This window comes from Culex quinquefasciatus, chromosome 3, assembly GCF_015732765.1.
Source record: "Culex quinquefasciatus strain JHB chromosome 3, VPISU_Cqui_1.0_pri_paternal, whole genome shotgun sequence".
In the NCBI taxonomy this organism is placed as follows: Eukaryota; Metazoa; Arthropoda; class Insecta; order Diptera; family Culicidae; genus Culex; species Culex quinquefasciatus.
The window spans coordinates 101634361-101651290 of NC_051863.1; the positions used below are offsets into that span (position 1 = coordinate 101634361).

General features: G+C 40.7%; 2 protein-coding genes across 4 annotated transcripts in view; one reads left to right on the top strand and one right to left on the bottom strand.

Annotated features, from left to right (window-relative positions):
- LOC6054049 (GTP-binding protein 1) overlaps positions 1–16930 on the bottom strand; it is a 61944-nt gene that overhangs the window by 2490 nt on the left and 42524 nt on the right. The window contains 3 exon segments of the mRNA XM_038263588.1: positions 9079–9462; positions 13389–13807; positions 13810–13911. Coding sequence (XP_038119516.1) covers positions 9079–9462; positions 13389–13807; positions 13810–13911 — 905 coding nt within the window.
- Positions 69–5880, top strand: LOC6054154. Of its 3 annotated transcripts, XR_005278542.1 has the most exons (5): positions 69–1490; positions 1551–1634; positions 5176–5313; positions 5378–5576; positions 5634–5880. XR_005278542.1 is itself a non-coding variant. In XM_038263596.1 (3 exons), the coding sequence occupies exons 1-3, from the start codon at positions 1375–1377 to the stop codon at positions 5285–5287; spliced, it is 312 nt and encodes a 103-aa protein (XP_038119524.1). In that variant the 5' UTR covers positions 69–1374; the 3' UTR covers positions 5288–5880. The 3 variants fall into 3 exon arrangements, 1 of the variants encoding a protein (XP_038119524.1); XR_005278541.1 differs by having other exon boundaries at positions 5176–5576; XM_038263596.1 differs by having other exon boundaries at positions 5176–5880.

Below are 16930 nucleotides of genomic sequence, written 5' to 3' on the forward strand. Positions count from 1 at the left end.
TCAACATCAACGTGAAAACTTTTTTTTGCCAGTACACTTTCACATTATTTTTACGTGTGTCACGTAAAACAAGCCTAGCGAGGGGAAAATCGGAGTTACGTGTTTTTTCCGTTTTTTCAGGTAGCATCAACGTGTGGATTATTTTGAGTGTAGAATGCCAAGCCGCCAACAATATGGCAGAAAATAAAAACTAATTTATCAGCACCCTGGCACCACTGTAAATGACTACACGCAAGTTTCAAATCACTCAGTTTTCATCAAAACCGAACCTAATCAGAAATGAGTAAAGGGGAATTCCACGAAAACTGAGTGATATTCACCCAGATCCAAGGGAAGAGCTGAAAAAGAAAGTGAACCCGAAAAATTTGAACGTCAGTCGCGTGATTCAAGGCAAAGATGGAGCGGTAATGGTAGTTTTGAAGGATGAAGGATCGTCGAAACAGTTGAAGGAGAGTGTCAAGAAGGCAATGGGAGATAAATTTGACGTGTCTGTACGAGAAAGCATTAAACCTACAATCAAAATAGTTGGAATGAATGAGGAGTACGAGGAAAAGGAACTACAGGAAAAGCTTGGTCAGCCAGAATGACGTCTTTCAAGGTCTCAAGTACTTCAAACTGTGGAAGTTCCTGAGCAACCCAAGGCGAGAATATGCACAGTACTCTGCGATTGTGCACAGCAAAAAATTGTGTAAAAATGGAAGGTGTAAAATGGAATGTTGAAAACAGGAAGGTTCAATATTACATCTGTTTTAGACGAATTGTCACTAAAAATTCAGCCTAACAGATTTTACTCTTAAAAGGTTAAATATTTCGATGGAAGGTGTAATTTTGTGACGATTTCGATGCAATATTGCATATAACAGGTTTTCGACCTTTTTTTCGATACCTAATTTGACAACTGTCAAAACTTGTTGTTTTTCAAAGGCCGCCGCAGATTGATTGTTTTGTGTTTGCTGCTGCTCGGGTGCAAGTTTGTTGTGGCAAAGGAAAATCGTGACGAAAAAGTGATTCTGCGCGTCCGGGTTGTCCAAAATGTACAGCAGAGTACGGTTCATGTGTGTGCTTGTTTGCGCGTTTTCCTCTTACGCGCTGGAATACTGGTGTGAAGAGAAGGTGTCTAGGAAGTTTTGGGAAAATTCAGCTTTTGCGGAGAGCGTAATGACCGGTAACATGCGACAGGCGCGTGATCCCGACACGGGATGGTAGTTCTTCTTCTTTGATCCCAGAGCCAAAATCGAGATCTTCGAACGGCCGTGGCCCAAATCGACAGTGTTTCCGCGGGGTTACATCTGCAACTCGATCAATCTGGTCTTCCTCCCGTACGTGTTCAACTCGATCGAACGCGAGGTGGGGAATCACTTCTCCGCCGAGAGAATGGCCGCGCTGGACGATCCGGACTCGCCCGACTTTGAATCGACCTTCGAGTTCATCAAGGCGCCAATCATCCGCAAGGAAGTGCGCCGGAAGAACGTCAAGCTGCCGCTGAGGAGGTGAGTTTTACCCTGAGATGTTCCTAATTCTCCTTAATGACCCTGAATTTCTAAATGTAGAGCCGTAACCGACCCTGGCTGTTCAGACCCTTGCACGAGAAGTACCTCTACGTTGGGCGGCGAGGTCTCCTACTACGCAAGAACATATACCATACCATACCAATCAGCATAGCGCACCAGGTACGCGTGCTGTAGCAAGAAGACGCTTCCATCTTTCTCGGTCTTGTGCTGCTACTCTCCAATTTCCCAGGTTACAGATCTTCCGGATGTCCCCATTCACTTGATCTCCCCACCGTGCGCGCGGTTTCCCTGCTCTTCTGCCTGTACCGCCAGCTGGTTCAGCGCGGTCAAAAAGCAGTCTGGCTTTCGTCCATTCGGGCGACATGGCCGGTCCATCTGAGCCTCCCGATCTTCGCCTGGGTGGCGATGGTCGGTTCTTCAAGAAGCGCGTGCAGTTCGTGGTTCATGCGTCGTCGCCACACTCCGTCAGACACCTGCACTCCACCGTAGATCGTTCGTAGCACCTTCCGTTCGAAAACTCCAAGGGCACGTTAGTCCTCCTGCCGCATCGTCCAGGTCTCGTGGCCATAGAGGACTACCGGTCTAATCAGTGTTTTGTACATCGTCAGCTTCGTGCGGCGTTGCACCCGATCCGAAGTGAGGGCCTTCCGTAATCCGAAGTACGTACGATTCCCAGCAAAAATACGAGTCCGGATCTCTTTGCTGGTGTCGTTGTCGGCGGTTACCAGCGATCCCAAGTACACGAACTCGCTCACCTCCTCCAACTCATCATCATCCACAGCTAGAGGGTGAGACTTGGGGGCCGACGTCCCTCGAGCCCCTTCCTCTCATGTACTTTGTTTTCGTCGTATTCATGCCAAGTCCTACACGTCTTGCTTGTACCTTCAGTCGGGTGTAGACATCTTTCACCGTCTCCAGGTTTCTTGCCACAATGTCGATGTCATCGGCAAAAGCAAGCAGCTGATAGGACTTGTTCATGATCGTGCCACTCGTTTCGATGCCCGCCCTTCGAATGATGCCCTCAAGAACGATGTTAAAAAGCGCACAGGATAAGCCATCACCTTGCCGCAGCCCTCGGCGTGATCCGAAGGGTTCCGCTAAATCCCCCGAAACACGCACGTGACACATCACACCATCCAAGGTAGCCTTGATCAGTCGAGTCAGTTTATCCGGAAACCCGTTCTCGTGCATAATCTGCCATAGCTCCTCGCGGTCGACTGTATCATAGGCCGCCTTGAAATCGATGAAGATGTTATGTGTGGGCACGTTGTACTCACGACATTTCTCGAGGATCTGTCGGAGACAATATATTTGGTCCGTGGTGGCGCGCGCGCCAGTGAAGCCCGCTTGGTAGGGCCCCACGAACCTCCTTGCATGGGGTGACAGCTGACGACAGAGGATCTGGGAGAGGATTTTGTAGGCCGCGTTGATAAGCGTAATGCCGCGGTAGTTGCCGCAGTCCAGCTTATCGCCCTTTTTGTAGATGGGGCACACGACACCATCCATCCATTCCTCCGGTAGCTTCTCCTCCTCCCAGATCTTGGAGATCACACAGTGAAGCGCCCTCGCCAGTTTCTCTCCTCCATATTTGAAGAGCTCACCGGGTAACCGATCCTTGCCGGCAGCTCTGTTGTTCTTCAGCTTCCTGATCTCCCTCTTCACCGTCTCCAGATCAGGTGCTGGGAACTGTTCATCAGCTGCGGGTGCTCCAAGGTTGATTCCATCGCCGTCTCCGTTCGCTTCATCGCCGTTGAGGTGCTCGTTGAAGTACTGCTTCCACCTGTCCAACACCTCGCTTTTGTTCACGATCAAGTTTCCCACGTTGTCCCTGCATACATCGGCTCGCGGCACGAAGCCTTTGCGGGACCGGTTCACCTTCTCGTAAAACTTCCGCGACTCGTTAGCTCGGATTAGCTGCTCCATTTCTGCGCAATCCCGGTCTTCCTGCTGGCGCTTTTTGAGCTTGAAGACCGCGACCTGCCGATTCCGTGCCTGCCTGTATCGTTCCACGTTCCCTCTCGTCGCCTTGTGCAGCTTCCTGTCGTAGGCTGTCTTCTTCTCGGCGGTAATCCGTTGGCACTCGTCGTCGTATCAATCGTTTCGGCTGACTCGGATCGCACTACCCAGTGTGGCTTCCGCTGCACTGCCGATGGCTGAGCGTATGCGACTCCAACCATCTTCGAGCGAGGCTGCGCCAAGTTCCTCCTCACCTGGCAGATTTGCTTCCAGCTGCTGCGCGTAACTGTGGGCCACATTTCCGCTCTGCAGACATGCGGTGTTGAACGGAGGGGCCCGCCGGCTTCGGCGTTGGTTGAACACCGTCGACAGCTTTGAGCGCATATCAACTCCAACTAGGTAGTGGTCCGAGTCAATGTTCGCACCGCGAAAGGTGCGCACGTGCGTTACGTCCGAGAAGAATCGGCCGTCGATCGTTAAGTTCCGTTGGTCAGGTGATGTCCAGGTGGCTTTGTGGATGTCCTTGCGAGGAAAGTAGGTGCTCCTGACCACCATTCCCCGGGAGGCTGCAAAGTCGATGCAGCGTTGGCCGTTGTCATTCGTGACCGAGTGCAGGCTTTCTGGGCATATAGTCGGCCGAAACATTTCCTCCCTTCGAACCGAGCGTTCATGTCCCCAATGATGACTTTCACATCCTGCCGCGGACAGCCGTCGTACACCTCCTCCAGCGTCGCGTAAAATGCTTCCTTTTCATCATCGGACTTTTCCTCGTGGGGACAGTGCACGTTGATGATGCTATAGTTGAAGAAACGACCTCTTTTCCGCAACTTGCACATCCGCTCGCTGATCGCCGTGAAGCCGAACACGCGATCCTGCATCTTGCCCCGCACAATAAAGCCGGTACCCAGCTTGTCCTTGCCGCCGCTCAGAAAAAGGGAATCGGTCTGCCGACCGATGCAACTCTTTCGCCAAAGCGAATTCGAAACCCAGAAAGTTTAGAGACCTGCAGTTCCAAGAACCGAGTCGCCAATCGGTGTTCTGCTTTTTAATGGGCTTCTGCCGTTTGTTCCGGATCTCCAATCTTCTTGCCATTCGCGATCCTCCTTCTTCGGTAGGCAGCCTTATCAGGGCCGCGCTACCTAGTCTCGGGGCGACGAGTTCGCCTAAGAGCTACCGAAACTTAGCTCCGGTTTTCTCTCGCTACCGTAACGGGGGCTTTTGTCTCGAAGCCTAACGGTCTTCATACCCGGAAGCGAACGTAGCAGCAAAACATAAATTTGCTGCTTTGGAGTTGTGTGCTTTTGCGCTACCGAAACCACTTTTTAAATTTTCAACAATTTCAAAAACTTTTGCGACTTTTTTTCCTGAAAATTTTGCACTTTCGACACACCGCGATCGACCCTTAATGGTGTGCGTGTCGTCACCCGTAGCGAAACACTAGCAGAGGCCACGAACGATCACTTGTTTTGCTTCCTTTGTTTCTTCCCACGATGCCGCTGCTGTGCAGCAGAATGATCTTCACTTTTTCTTCTAATCCACCGGCCGCAGGGGGAATCTAATACACTGCACTGATTCCCGGCACACTCCCGCGTTGATTAATATCACTTCGGGTCGCGATAAAACCGAATAACCATGGTTTTGCGGATACTTTCGCGGAGTCGTATCGACGCACAACAAACGCGCACTACTGCACACACTACGCAAGAACAGTCCCGCCGTTTCGCCGTTACACCTATCCGGTTCCCAACGTAAGTCCGCATCGTCATCACAAACAGCGAGGAGTCTCCGATACGGCGTGTCCCCTGTCGATCGACTCGTGATCGAAGTTTTCAGCGGCAATCACTTGGTAAGTGGACTTCAGTGCAAAATCTCGACAAGTTCTTTACTAACCATCAACGCTCTTTCCACAGCCCTAACCGCCGCCGAGAAGTATCCGTTTCAGTTTCCAGACTCGCGTTAACGAGTCCATCTGGTGCAAAGGGATCGCGTAGTGTCCGTACGGCGAGAACGAATCTTTTATGCACTGTAGAGCACTGCAAAATCCGCCGCAACTGCCGCCGGACGTCGGTGCTGCAGACACGGCTCAAGTCGATGGACACAGCCAATCGGGTAAATTAATCTATAGAATTCTAAAAGCAAAACGTTACATTTCGGTTCCTTTCTCAGGAAAAACAACAACGGCGAAGATTGGTAAAGCGGGCAAATTCTTCGACTGATCCGGAACCGGATCGCGAGTTGACAAGCAGCTGGTACTGGTCTCGTAACCGACGCAGGGCCAATCGCCAAAGGACGTACCAGTAGGGTGTAATATGGTTGTATGGAAAAAAATAAAGTTGTCCAAATTTGGCTAGCACAGCAACTTTTTGGTTCCTTATAGGGTCCTTAACAACTCCCCAAAGTTTGGGAACGATTGGTTTAGTCCTCACTTTGCGCAAAGCAATTCAATTTTCCATACAAATTTGTATGGGAAAAATCATTTTTTTAAATTTTGAAATTTATAAAATCCGCGTTTCACGCTATATCAAAACCGGATTCATATTCGGATGCTCTGGAATGTGCTCTACAACTTTCCCGAAGAGAGTATGGTGCTAACTTGCTCCTATAAAAAGATATAGCGTGTTCAAAACTCGTCTAAAACGTGATTTTCGATCAAAAAACACGTTTTAGACGAGTTTTGAACACGCTATATCTTTTTATAGAAGCAAGTTAGCACCATACTCTCTTCGGGAAAGTTGTAGAGCACATTCCGGAGCATCCGAATATGAATCCGGTTTTAGTATAGCGTGAAACTTGGATTTTTTAAATATCAAAATTCAAAAAAATGATTTTTCCCATACAAATTTGTATGGAAAATTGAATCGCTTTGCGCAAAGTGAGGACTAAACCAATCGTTCCCAAACTTTGGGGAGTTGTTTAGGACCCCAAAAGGAACTAAAATAATGCTGTGCTGGAAAATCGATTTTGATATTACACCCTAACGTACCAGTCTACCACCTACAGCGCCGTTCATTTGACCAGGCTAGGACTGGAATCACGGTAGTGATGTGGCCCTAAATATTCAAAATTGACTGAAATAATAAAGTATTTTTTCATAAAGCAAGGTTTGTTTATACTCCTTTCAACTGAAGACAGTTCTATACCTATCCGCTTAACTCCAAATAAAATGCACAAAATTACACATTTTTAGAGACAAATTTCGACATTCGTTTGCAATTTTGAGCATTTTCTGTTGCAAATTTACTCATTATATGAGGTGAAATTATATCATATATGATACAAATTTACACATATTTAGAGGTAATATTAAACATTTTTTTTGACATTAAAGATGTACCCCTTCCCAGATGAAATATTACCACGATTTTTTTTTCTGTGTGGAACTGGACGCTGCGACATTCTTTAAGGTGATGGAGCTGGAAAAACTCAACGTTGGATGGGACCGTTGCCGTGTTTTCGACGGTGTGGACGTTCTGCGTTGTTTCAAGTGCTGTGGATTCAATCATAAAGGTGCTGATTGCAATGTGGAAAGTGAGATATGCCCGATTTGCAGCGAAAATCATTGCGTGATGGAGTGTAAAGCGACCCAAGAAAAATGTATCAACTGCACAGAAAAAAAAATCATGGTAAAATTACATCTGGGAAGGGGTACATCTTTTATGTCAGAAAAAATGTGTAATTTTACCTCTAAAAATGTGTAATTTTACCACTATTCTGTTGTAATGTCACTTTTTCAGTCTAAATTGAGGTAAAATTCCATCATAAAAGAGGTAATATTTAACCTTCCAAAATTACACCTTCCAAATTTACACAATTTTTTTCTGTGTGTGAAAAGTGCCGTGTCTTGGATTGGTCGGCCTAGGCTTAGTAAGTCGCGTTGCGCATCTGCTTACGTCTAAACGTAACAGGACCCCAACCCGTCGTCTTACGCCTCCCCCGCGCCATAACCACCAAGGCCGACCACCCTCAGGCCACTGGCCTTCAACGCAAAGGAGGGACCACTCTCGGCGAGCCCAAATCGGTGGACTCCGGGGCTTGCCGATAAGTCAAAGAGGGAAGACGCCAGCCCGTTGGAGCTAGCAACGCCCGCTGGTCGTCCATCAACCCGGAACCGGCACGAAGCCGAAGAGTCGAACCGCCTACGAAGGTCAGCGAAAGACGGTTTATTTGTTACACCGTAACTATATTGCGGTGCAACAATGTTACGGTGTATTGATGTTACGGTGTCACAATGTAACGGTGTAACAAATATTATGTAGTAGAAGATTTACGGAGCTCGCCGTCTTTTGATCAAGTTCAAGCCAATGGTTCATTTCGGCTAGCCTCACCTGGCTCACGGCTCTTGGTGAGCAATGACTCACGGCTCTTGGTGAGCCTGAGCCGACGAGGCTTTAAATGTTGTGGTGTGACCAGCCGATGCACAGTGGGAAAAAAGGACCCAAAAAATTACCGCAACATGGTTTCGCGCAAACCATCGATTGCTATACACCAAAAGCTTCGTTTTTACACCAGGAACAATAATCCGATGAAAAATCGCACTGCACGGACCGGTGGCCGGAGTACAGGCCACCGGAAGATCCGGATTTTTGGAAAAAATGTCAGATTATTACAATTGTGAACTGATAAACTTTCTTCTACCATGAATAGTCATGCAAAACAATCCTATAATAATATTAAATACCATAGCACCCATCGGAACAGGTTCCACCGATCTCCGGTGGCCACATCCGGAATCGCATTCGAAAACAGTGTTTACCAGTCATGCGACGTATCAAACTTCTTGATTTTGGATGGGGACATGAGTTATACACTCCTCTCTTAAAAACATGAAGTTTGATATGTCGCAAGAGTGGTTTCAAGAATTTGTCGAATATGATCTTCGGATGTGGCCACCGAAGAACCTGGGAACCGGTCACCGGAGGTAAAAATACATTTTAAGGATACTCTCCATCCAAAATCAAGAAGTTTGATACGTCGCATGACTAGTTTACGCTGTTTCCTAATGCGGTTCCGGATGTGGCCACCGGAGATCGGTGGAACCGGTTCCGATGGGTCTTATGGTATTTAATATTATTCTAGTATTGTTTTGCGTGACTATTCATGGTAGAAGAAAGCTTATCAGTTCACAATTGGAATAATCTGACACTTTTTCCAAAAATCCGGATCTTCCGGTTGCCTGTACTCCGGCCACTGGTCCGTGCAGTGCGATTTTTCATCGGATTATTGTTCCTGGTGCAAAAACGAAGCTTTTGGTGTATAGCAATCGATGGTTTGCGCGAAATCTTGTTGCGGTAATTTTTTGGGTCCTTTTTTCCCACTGTGCGATGGCTTAGGCTCGTAGGAAATTTGGTTGTGATCTAAGGCAAGCCTTAACAAAATTCAAATTGCATATATTTTTTTATGTGTATGTCCCTTTCCAGTCAACTTAATCGGAATGCTGAAACGGAATTCAATTCGAATTGTTTACGTATTTCGTTTCAAACGCAACATCCGATTCCGTGTACCGGTTGATGGTTGTCGCGTTTGAAACGGAATTCGTAAACGATTCGAATTGAATTCCGTTTCAGAATTCCTATTTAGTTGACTGGGGACCTTTTAACGTGAGCTCACTTACCGGGACTGCATAAGTGTCGTCAATCTGGAATTCCGTTGGTAGGTTATCGTTCCCTGTTGATCGAACAACAAGTAAGTTAAGAAACATCTTCAGCAGATCCAAATTTTCGCCGGAAACGTTAGAGACTTGAAATATTGGACAAAGACGTTCCGAAACAAAATTGGTTGCACTGAGCACAACATCATCTTTCGTCTTCACCATGACTGGGACTTTGCGGCATCCTTGGGACTTAAGGATTTTATAGAGTAGCTTTAGATTGTCTTTTAGAACTTGTTGCGGACACATGTCAATTTTGGTGACACACACAAACACCGGGACAGAGAGAGCTAGAGCCAAACCAAGATGCTCTTTGGTCATGCCCACAATTCCTGAGTTGGCTCCAATCTGTAACATTTAAAGCATTAATTGACATAAAAGGCGGTTGAAATCCGGGTACCCTCGACGCTACCCCCTGAAATAAAAGTTTGACTCATTGCTACACACACGGAGAGGAGGTTTCTCGCAAAACTTACTAAAAACTGGTTAAAATTTTCAAAAAAATTGTTCATTTGATGACCTGGTATTTTTTTAGTTGGAAATTCAAAAAAAAATGTTAAGATTGACAGCTCAAGTCAGGCCGAAAAAAATGTGATTTTTACCAACAAAAAAGGTAGAGTTTACTAATGTTCTGGTCAAAAAAACAGGCAGTCAGTTTTAGAATCAGGCTCGCTTTACCAATTTATTGGTAACTTCAATTAATTCTTTATTGAATTCACAAGTTTTTTCAGTTAACGTTACCAGTTTGCTGGTTACATTTATAAGTGTTTTTGGAAAAATCCCGCGGAATTTCTTATTGCAAATCCAGCTAAGACAAGCACGCAGCCATTGGATTTTCAACAGATGTTGGATGTTTTGATGTTTTCTATGCATTACTACAAGAAAACCGAATTTTTGATTGAAAAAAAAAAACATTCAGAACAGCCACAAAGCTAAAAAAACATAAAAATCTAGATCCAATGGAGAAACAATATTTGATTGGACTTAATAGGAAAAACAGCAGAAATGAGTAATTTAAATATAAATAATTTAAATGAGCAAACGAAAATGAGCGGCTCACAGAAATGAGTGGTTTTGCCCAACACTAGTTTTGATAAAAAAACTGTAAGAAATTTCAAAACATAGCGGATATATATATATATATATATATATATATATATATATATATATATATATATATATATATATATATATATATATATATATATATATATATATATATATATATATATATATATATATATATATATATATATATATATATATATATATATATATATATATATATATATATATATATATATATATATATATATATATATATATATATCATACAGCAGTTCCCCACGAAAACAGCATGGGAAAAAACAAAAGTGCTCGGATCGAGCTCAAAATTTTTCTGGGGGTTCCCTGGCCGAAATAATTAGACCCGTATTTTTTTGTTTGGCCATTAGGGTGACCTTCGCCGTGTTAGGGTGGTCTGAAAAATGGCCATTTTCGTCGATTTTCGCAAAAACCACTTTTTCGAAAAATCATAACTCCTCGCCATTTAACCGATTTCAATTGTCTTATACGCAAATGAAAGGTGATAAGTTGGCCTTTCAAAGAAAAATAGTAAGTTTCAAAAATCTAGCGTAACATGTGAAAGGGCGTATGAAACTTTAAAATGCCGTTTGACGGTGTCTGGACCAAGAGCCTATGTCTGGAAATATTTTTATCGGATTTCCCGGACATTTTTACATAACATATTAAAAAATGGGAGGAGTTCATTAACAGGATTCCGAGATATGATTTTTTGAAAATAAAATCCGTGTTTTTTTACGCGCCGCGCGCAAAAACCGGAGAATGACGAAATTGGCAAAAAATCAACTTTTTTCACTAAAACTACAATAACTTTAAAATTTCAGCAATGACCTATACATGTCTGGGTACCAAAATTTTCGTAATTAAAAGACACAACTTTTGGTACCATAACATCGATAGGTCATTGCTGAAATTTAAAAGTTATTGCAGTTTTAGTGAAAAAAGTGGATTTTTTGCCAATTTCGTCATTCTCCGGTTTTTGCGCGCGGCGCGTCAAAAAACACGGATTTTATTTTCAAAAAATCATATCTCTGAATCCTGTTAATGAACTCCTCCCATTTTTAGTATGTTATGTAAAATGTCGGGGAATCCGATAAAAATATTTCCAGACATAGGGTCCAGACACCGTTCATACCCCCTTATCATATGTTAGGCTAGATTTTTGAAACTTCTTACTATTTTTCTGAAAGGCCAACTTATCACCTTTCATTTGTGTATTAGACAATTGAAATCGGTTAAGAGTTATGATTTTTCGAAAAAGTGGTTTTTGAAAATCGACGAAAATGGCCATTTCAGACCACCTAACACATCACCCTAATGGCCAAACAAAAATTCTACGAAGAACCAGAAAAAAGCCCGATCCGAGGACTTTGTTTTTCCATGCTGTTTTCGTAATAATATATATATATATATATATATATATATATATATATATATATATATATATATATATATATATATATATATATATATATATATATATATATATATATATATATATATATATATATATATATATATATATATATATATATATATATATATATATATATATATATATATATATATATATATATATATATATATATATATATATATATATATATATATATATATATATATATATATATATATATATATATATATATATATATATATATATATATATATATATATATATATATATATATATATATATATATATATATATATATATATATATATATATATATATATATATATATATATATATATATATATATATATATATATATATATATATATATATATATATATATATATATATATATATATATATATATATATATATATATATATATATATATATATATATATATATATATATACAGCAATTCCCAAAACAGCATACATATATATGCAACAGCATACATATATATGCAACAGCATACATATATATGCAACAGCATATATATATATATATATATATATATATATATATATATATATATATATATATATATATATATATATATATATAGATGTTATGGTACCAAAAGTTGCGTCAATTACGAAAATTTTGATACCCAAACATCTATAGGTCATCGCTGAAATTTTAAAGTTATCGCAGTTTTAGTGGAAAAAGTTGATTTTTTGCCGATTTCGTCATTTTCTCGTTTTTGCGCGTGGCGCGTCGAAAAACTCAGTTTTTATTTTCAAAAAATCATATATCCGAAACGTACGGTTCGACATCGCCAATTTTTTGATATGTTATGTGAAATTTTCCGAGGAATCCGATAAAAATATTTTCAGACATAGGCTCTTTGGTCCAGACACGGTCAAAACGCCATTTTAAGTTTTCATGCGACTTTTTCAAATGTTAGGCTAGATTTCTGAAACTTTTTACTATTTTTCCCAAATAGCCAAACTCATCATCTTTCTTTTGCGTCTAAGACAGCTTAAATCGGATGAAATGGCGCGGAGATATGATTTTTTCAAAAAAGAGGTATTTGTGAAAAATGACGAAAATTGCCATTTTTCGAACCACCCTAGCACGATGTAAGTCACCCGAATGGCCAAACAAAAAAATACGGGTCTAATTATTTTGGCCAAGGAACCCCCAGAAAAATTTTGAGCCCGATCGGAGAACTTTTTTTTCGGTTTAGGTTTTTCAAATGGAATTGCTGTATATATATATATATATATATATATATATATATATATATATATATATATATATATATATATATATATATATATATATATATATATATATATATATATATATATATATACAGCAGTTCCATTTCAAAAGAGCCTAAACCGAAAAAAGTTCTCCGATCGGGCTCAAAATTTTTCTGGGGGTTCCTTGGCCAAAATAATAGGGGGGGGGGGGGCTAAGCGATTGTCCACGCTCCATACAAAAAAGATTTTTTTTTGTATGGAGAATTGTCCACGAAGGGGGGGGGAGAGTTGAGATTCCCAAAAAAGTGTCCACGTGGTTTATGGATGGTCCCTATTTGATATTTGATAGTCCAAAGTTGATTTGTTATACGTTGCAGGTCGTTCCGGAAATATGATTTTTTTTTATGTATTTTTTTTCTAAAATCAAATTTCAAATTTAGCCTAGTAATGGTTCAACTCTTGATACCAGGAAGAAAGGCAACGGGGGTATCCCGATTTGGACTTAAAGGAAATCAAGCATATTTTACCATCAACATCCCGAAGTCTGGAGCGTGACCCGTCATTCCGAAAACCGTTGTCTTCAAATATCGTTCGTGTCCAGCGAGATCAATAAATGTGATAACTTTGGCAGATTTTTCGCAAATTTTCACCCAATCCAGAGTTCCGTGATCGGGTTTATTTACCACGTTACCCACGCTATCGAATCCAAGAATGTCATTTCCAACAGAACTTGTCCGTCCACTTTCGATTTCGTGTTTGTGCCGAAATAAACGTTGTCGAGCGAAACCGCGGCCGTTGTCCAGTTCACCATGTGTCAACACACCTAGGAGAGTGGATTTTCCAGCATCCACATTTCCCACTACAGCTACGCGGATCTCGGTGAAATCGTTATCATCGACCTTGGAGCGCACCAGATATTGTCCGGTCATTCCATTTTCTCCTTTCGGGTTCGCAGTTCAACACAGTCGGCATTTAGTATTTTGACCAGAGTTTGCAGAGTTGCCAGTGACGCAGCATATTCTTCAGGATCCAAGCCGCTCTCACCGCCGTCTGTAAAAAGTTGCAACTATTGTTAAAACATATCATCGAAAATGCATATAAATCAAGGGGCTGGAAACTCTTAGAACTTTACCTAAGTATATTAATAAGTATAATTAAATAATGTTAGTATACTTACTAGGGTGGTCCAAATCCGGACTTTTTTGGGGCTACCCCTGAAATCAAAGATTGATCCATCACTAGGCTAAATTCCAAATTTGAGCTCATTCTGACAACGGGAACCCCTCCCTCCAATCGCTTAAAGTTTGTATGGGAAATATCGTCAAAATGTATGGAGAAAAGCAACTGTTTTACTTTTTTACCTGTGGAAGGCACCATAATTATCCGATTCTTACCATTTCTCAAATGTAGAACCTTCATTAAATTTAGAACAACTTTTTTTCCCGAAGACACCATATTTTTAGGATTTTTCCCGCGATGTTATTAGCGCACAAAACTGACCCTTTTTGCGCGGCCAGCTGTAAGGGGCTACCTAACAACGATGTTTATTTCCAATTCGTACACGCACGTGCTCTCTCTCAGGTTCAAACTCTCTCACGAGCTTGCTCGCCTGCCTGCCTGCCTGTTTACCTACAAGCGCGCGCTGTTTTTTTGCTTGGACTTTTGTCGTCGTCGTCGTCTTCGTTTGCGTTTGCTGCGTTCTTGACATGTTTATTATAATTTTCAACTAAAATAGCAGGATTGTTTTGAAATATATTTTGCATATGGGTCATTCCACCTGAAGTGTGCAAGAAAAAATGCAAATTTGAAAATTACCATCTCCGATTCTGCTCAAATTTGGCAGAGCTGTTGAGACTATCAAAACATGCAAAAATCCCGAATTTCATCCAAATCGGACCCCCCCCCCTCCATTTTTGTACCCTCCCAAAAAATCGACTTTTTGGCGATTTTTGAGCAAAACCCCTATCTTCAAACGACGATAACTCAGGAACCGCAAATCATAGAGGGTCGGTCTTAGACTCAATTTTGAAGGAAATTGGACGTAGAATCCATTTCCGTGATCAAAATTTAGATTAAAATATGTTTTCTACCTGTATTGCGCAATTGAAAACTTTAAATAATCGTATCTCAAAACAGCCCTATTTATTTTTTAAATTTGACCTCACCATCGTATTCCCCCGGCCAATTTTACATAAGAATCACTTATCGACAGAAAGGAATATGTTTCGTTCCAGAGATATCGAATTTTAAAGTTTTGAGTATTTGTGATTACCTAAATTAGCTACACTCGCCGCATATGCTAGAAGCACTCGGGCGCGTTGATCAATAACTGCTACCTGGTTATTTATTGAAATAAGATTTCATCCCAAATAATCATTAATTAATTAGTAGGAAACTGCTGTATAATTTTAAATTAAAAAAAAGTATACGGTGCATTTATGTGCTAGCCCACAGGACAGAGCAAGAATGACACGCAATACAGGGCAGAATGGAATTCACACAGAGCTAGCAGGAAATTGCAATTGATCTTGTAAGTAACACTTCTTAAGAAAAAGTGTACGATACATTATCGTGTTAAAAATTATGAATTAACATGAATTAAACTCTCGTGAAGCAGAATTAAGGAGGAGGATTTCTGGAAAAAAAAGAAAGGCTTCATCCATAAAGTACGTCACGCTAAAATCAGCCAAAATTTACCCCCTCCCCCTTTGTCACACTTTTCCTATACTTACAACACTCAATGTCACACTTGCTCAGACCCCCTCCCCTAGAGCGTGACATACTTTATGGATGACGCCAAAGTATAAAACTGAAAAATGTGAGAAAATCACAAAGATTAATTTGATTTATGATCTGATTAAGATCAAATTCAGTTGTGTTGGTTTCTTGTTTTTGATTTTTTTTTGTTTGTCAATCATTTCGAAATCTTGGAAGACGATGCAGCTGTGTCCACATGTATCAGAAAAATATGTTTTTGTTTTTGAAATTAAATGTATCAGAATTGAAAAAAATATCAATTATTCAGATGAAACTGGCTCACAATATAAAAAATCGGTTTTATATGATCAATCTTTCAAACCGTATGGTAGATTTTGAAGTTTTTGCTGAATGGCACTATTTCGCTACCGCACATGGCAACCCATGAGCCCATATTCATCTACTACAGCCAGCTCTACATTTATTCTTGCTTTAAATAAAAGAAGAAATTAGGAATTAGAAAAAAAAGAAATTATATTATTTTCATATTTTTCCTAATGATATGAAAATGATAAAATTATATTGTAAAAACGCTGTAGCATTTGCAAATAAATATTAAAAGTTCAAAATTTACTTAATATGGTTCAAAGACACTGAGATCAGGTAAAACAATGCATTTAAAATAACCCAATAATTAATTCTTAAACAAAAAAAAGATTGTTCAAGGGATTAATTATCTCAAAATCGTATAAAAAAATAAAAATAATTCATCATACAGAACGACAGGTAGTAATTATTGATCAACGCGCCCAAGTGCTTCTAGCAGATGCGGCGAGTGTAGCTAATTTAGGTAATCTCAAATACTCAAAACTTTAAAATTCGATTTCTCTGGAACGAAACATATTCCTTTCTGTCGATAAGTGATTCTTATGTAAAATTGGCCGGGAATACGATGGTGAGGTCAAATTTAAAAATAAATAGGGCTGTTTTGAGATACGGCCATTTAAAGTTTTCAATTGCGCAATACAGGTAGAAAACATATTTTAATCTAAATTTTGATCACGGAAATGGATTCTACGTCCAATTTCCTTCAAAATTGAGTCTAAGACCGACCCTCTATGATTTGCGGTTCCTGAGTTATCGTCGTTTGAAGATAGGGGTTTTGCTCAAAAATCGCCAAAAAGTCGATTTTTTGGGAGGGTACAAAAATGGAGGGGGTGGTCCGATTTGGATGAAATTCGGGATTTTTGCATGTTTTGATAGTCTCAACAGCTCTGCCAAATTTGAGCAGAATCGGAGATGGTAATTTTCAAGTGCTGTTCCGCTTCGGGTGGAATGACCCATATAGATTCTTAAATTATGACAAAAATAA

Excerpts from the sequence above, each read along its gene's own strand:
- LOC6054154 (XM_038263596.1), top strand. The coding sequence starts at position 1,375 with ATGGCCGCGCTGGACGATCCGGACTCGCCCGACTTTGAATCGACCTTC. Across the intron at positions 1,491-1,550 it reads GTCAAGCTGCCGCTGAGGAG|AGCCGTAACCGACCCTGGCT; the intron begins GTGAGTTTTACC and ends TTCTAAATGTAG. Across the intron at positions 1,635-5,175 it reads GTCTCCTACTACGCAAGAAC|AGTCCCGCCGTTTCGCCGTT; the intron begins ATATACCATACC and ends CTACGCAAGAAC.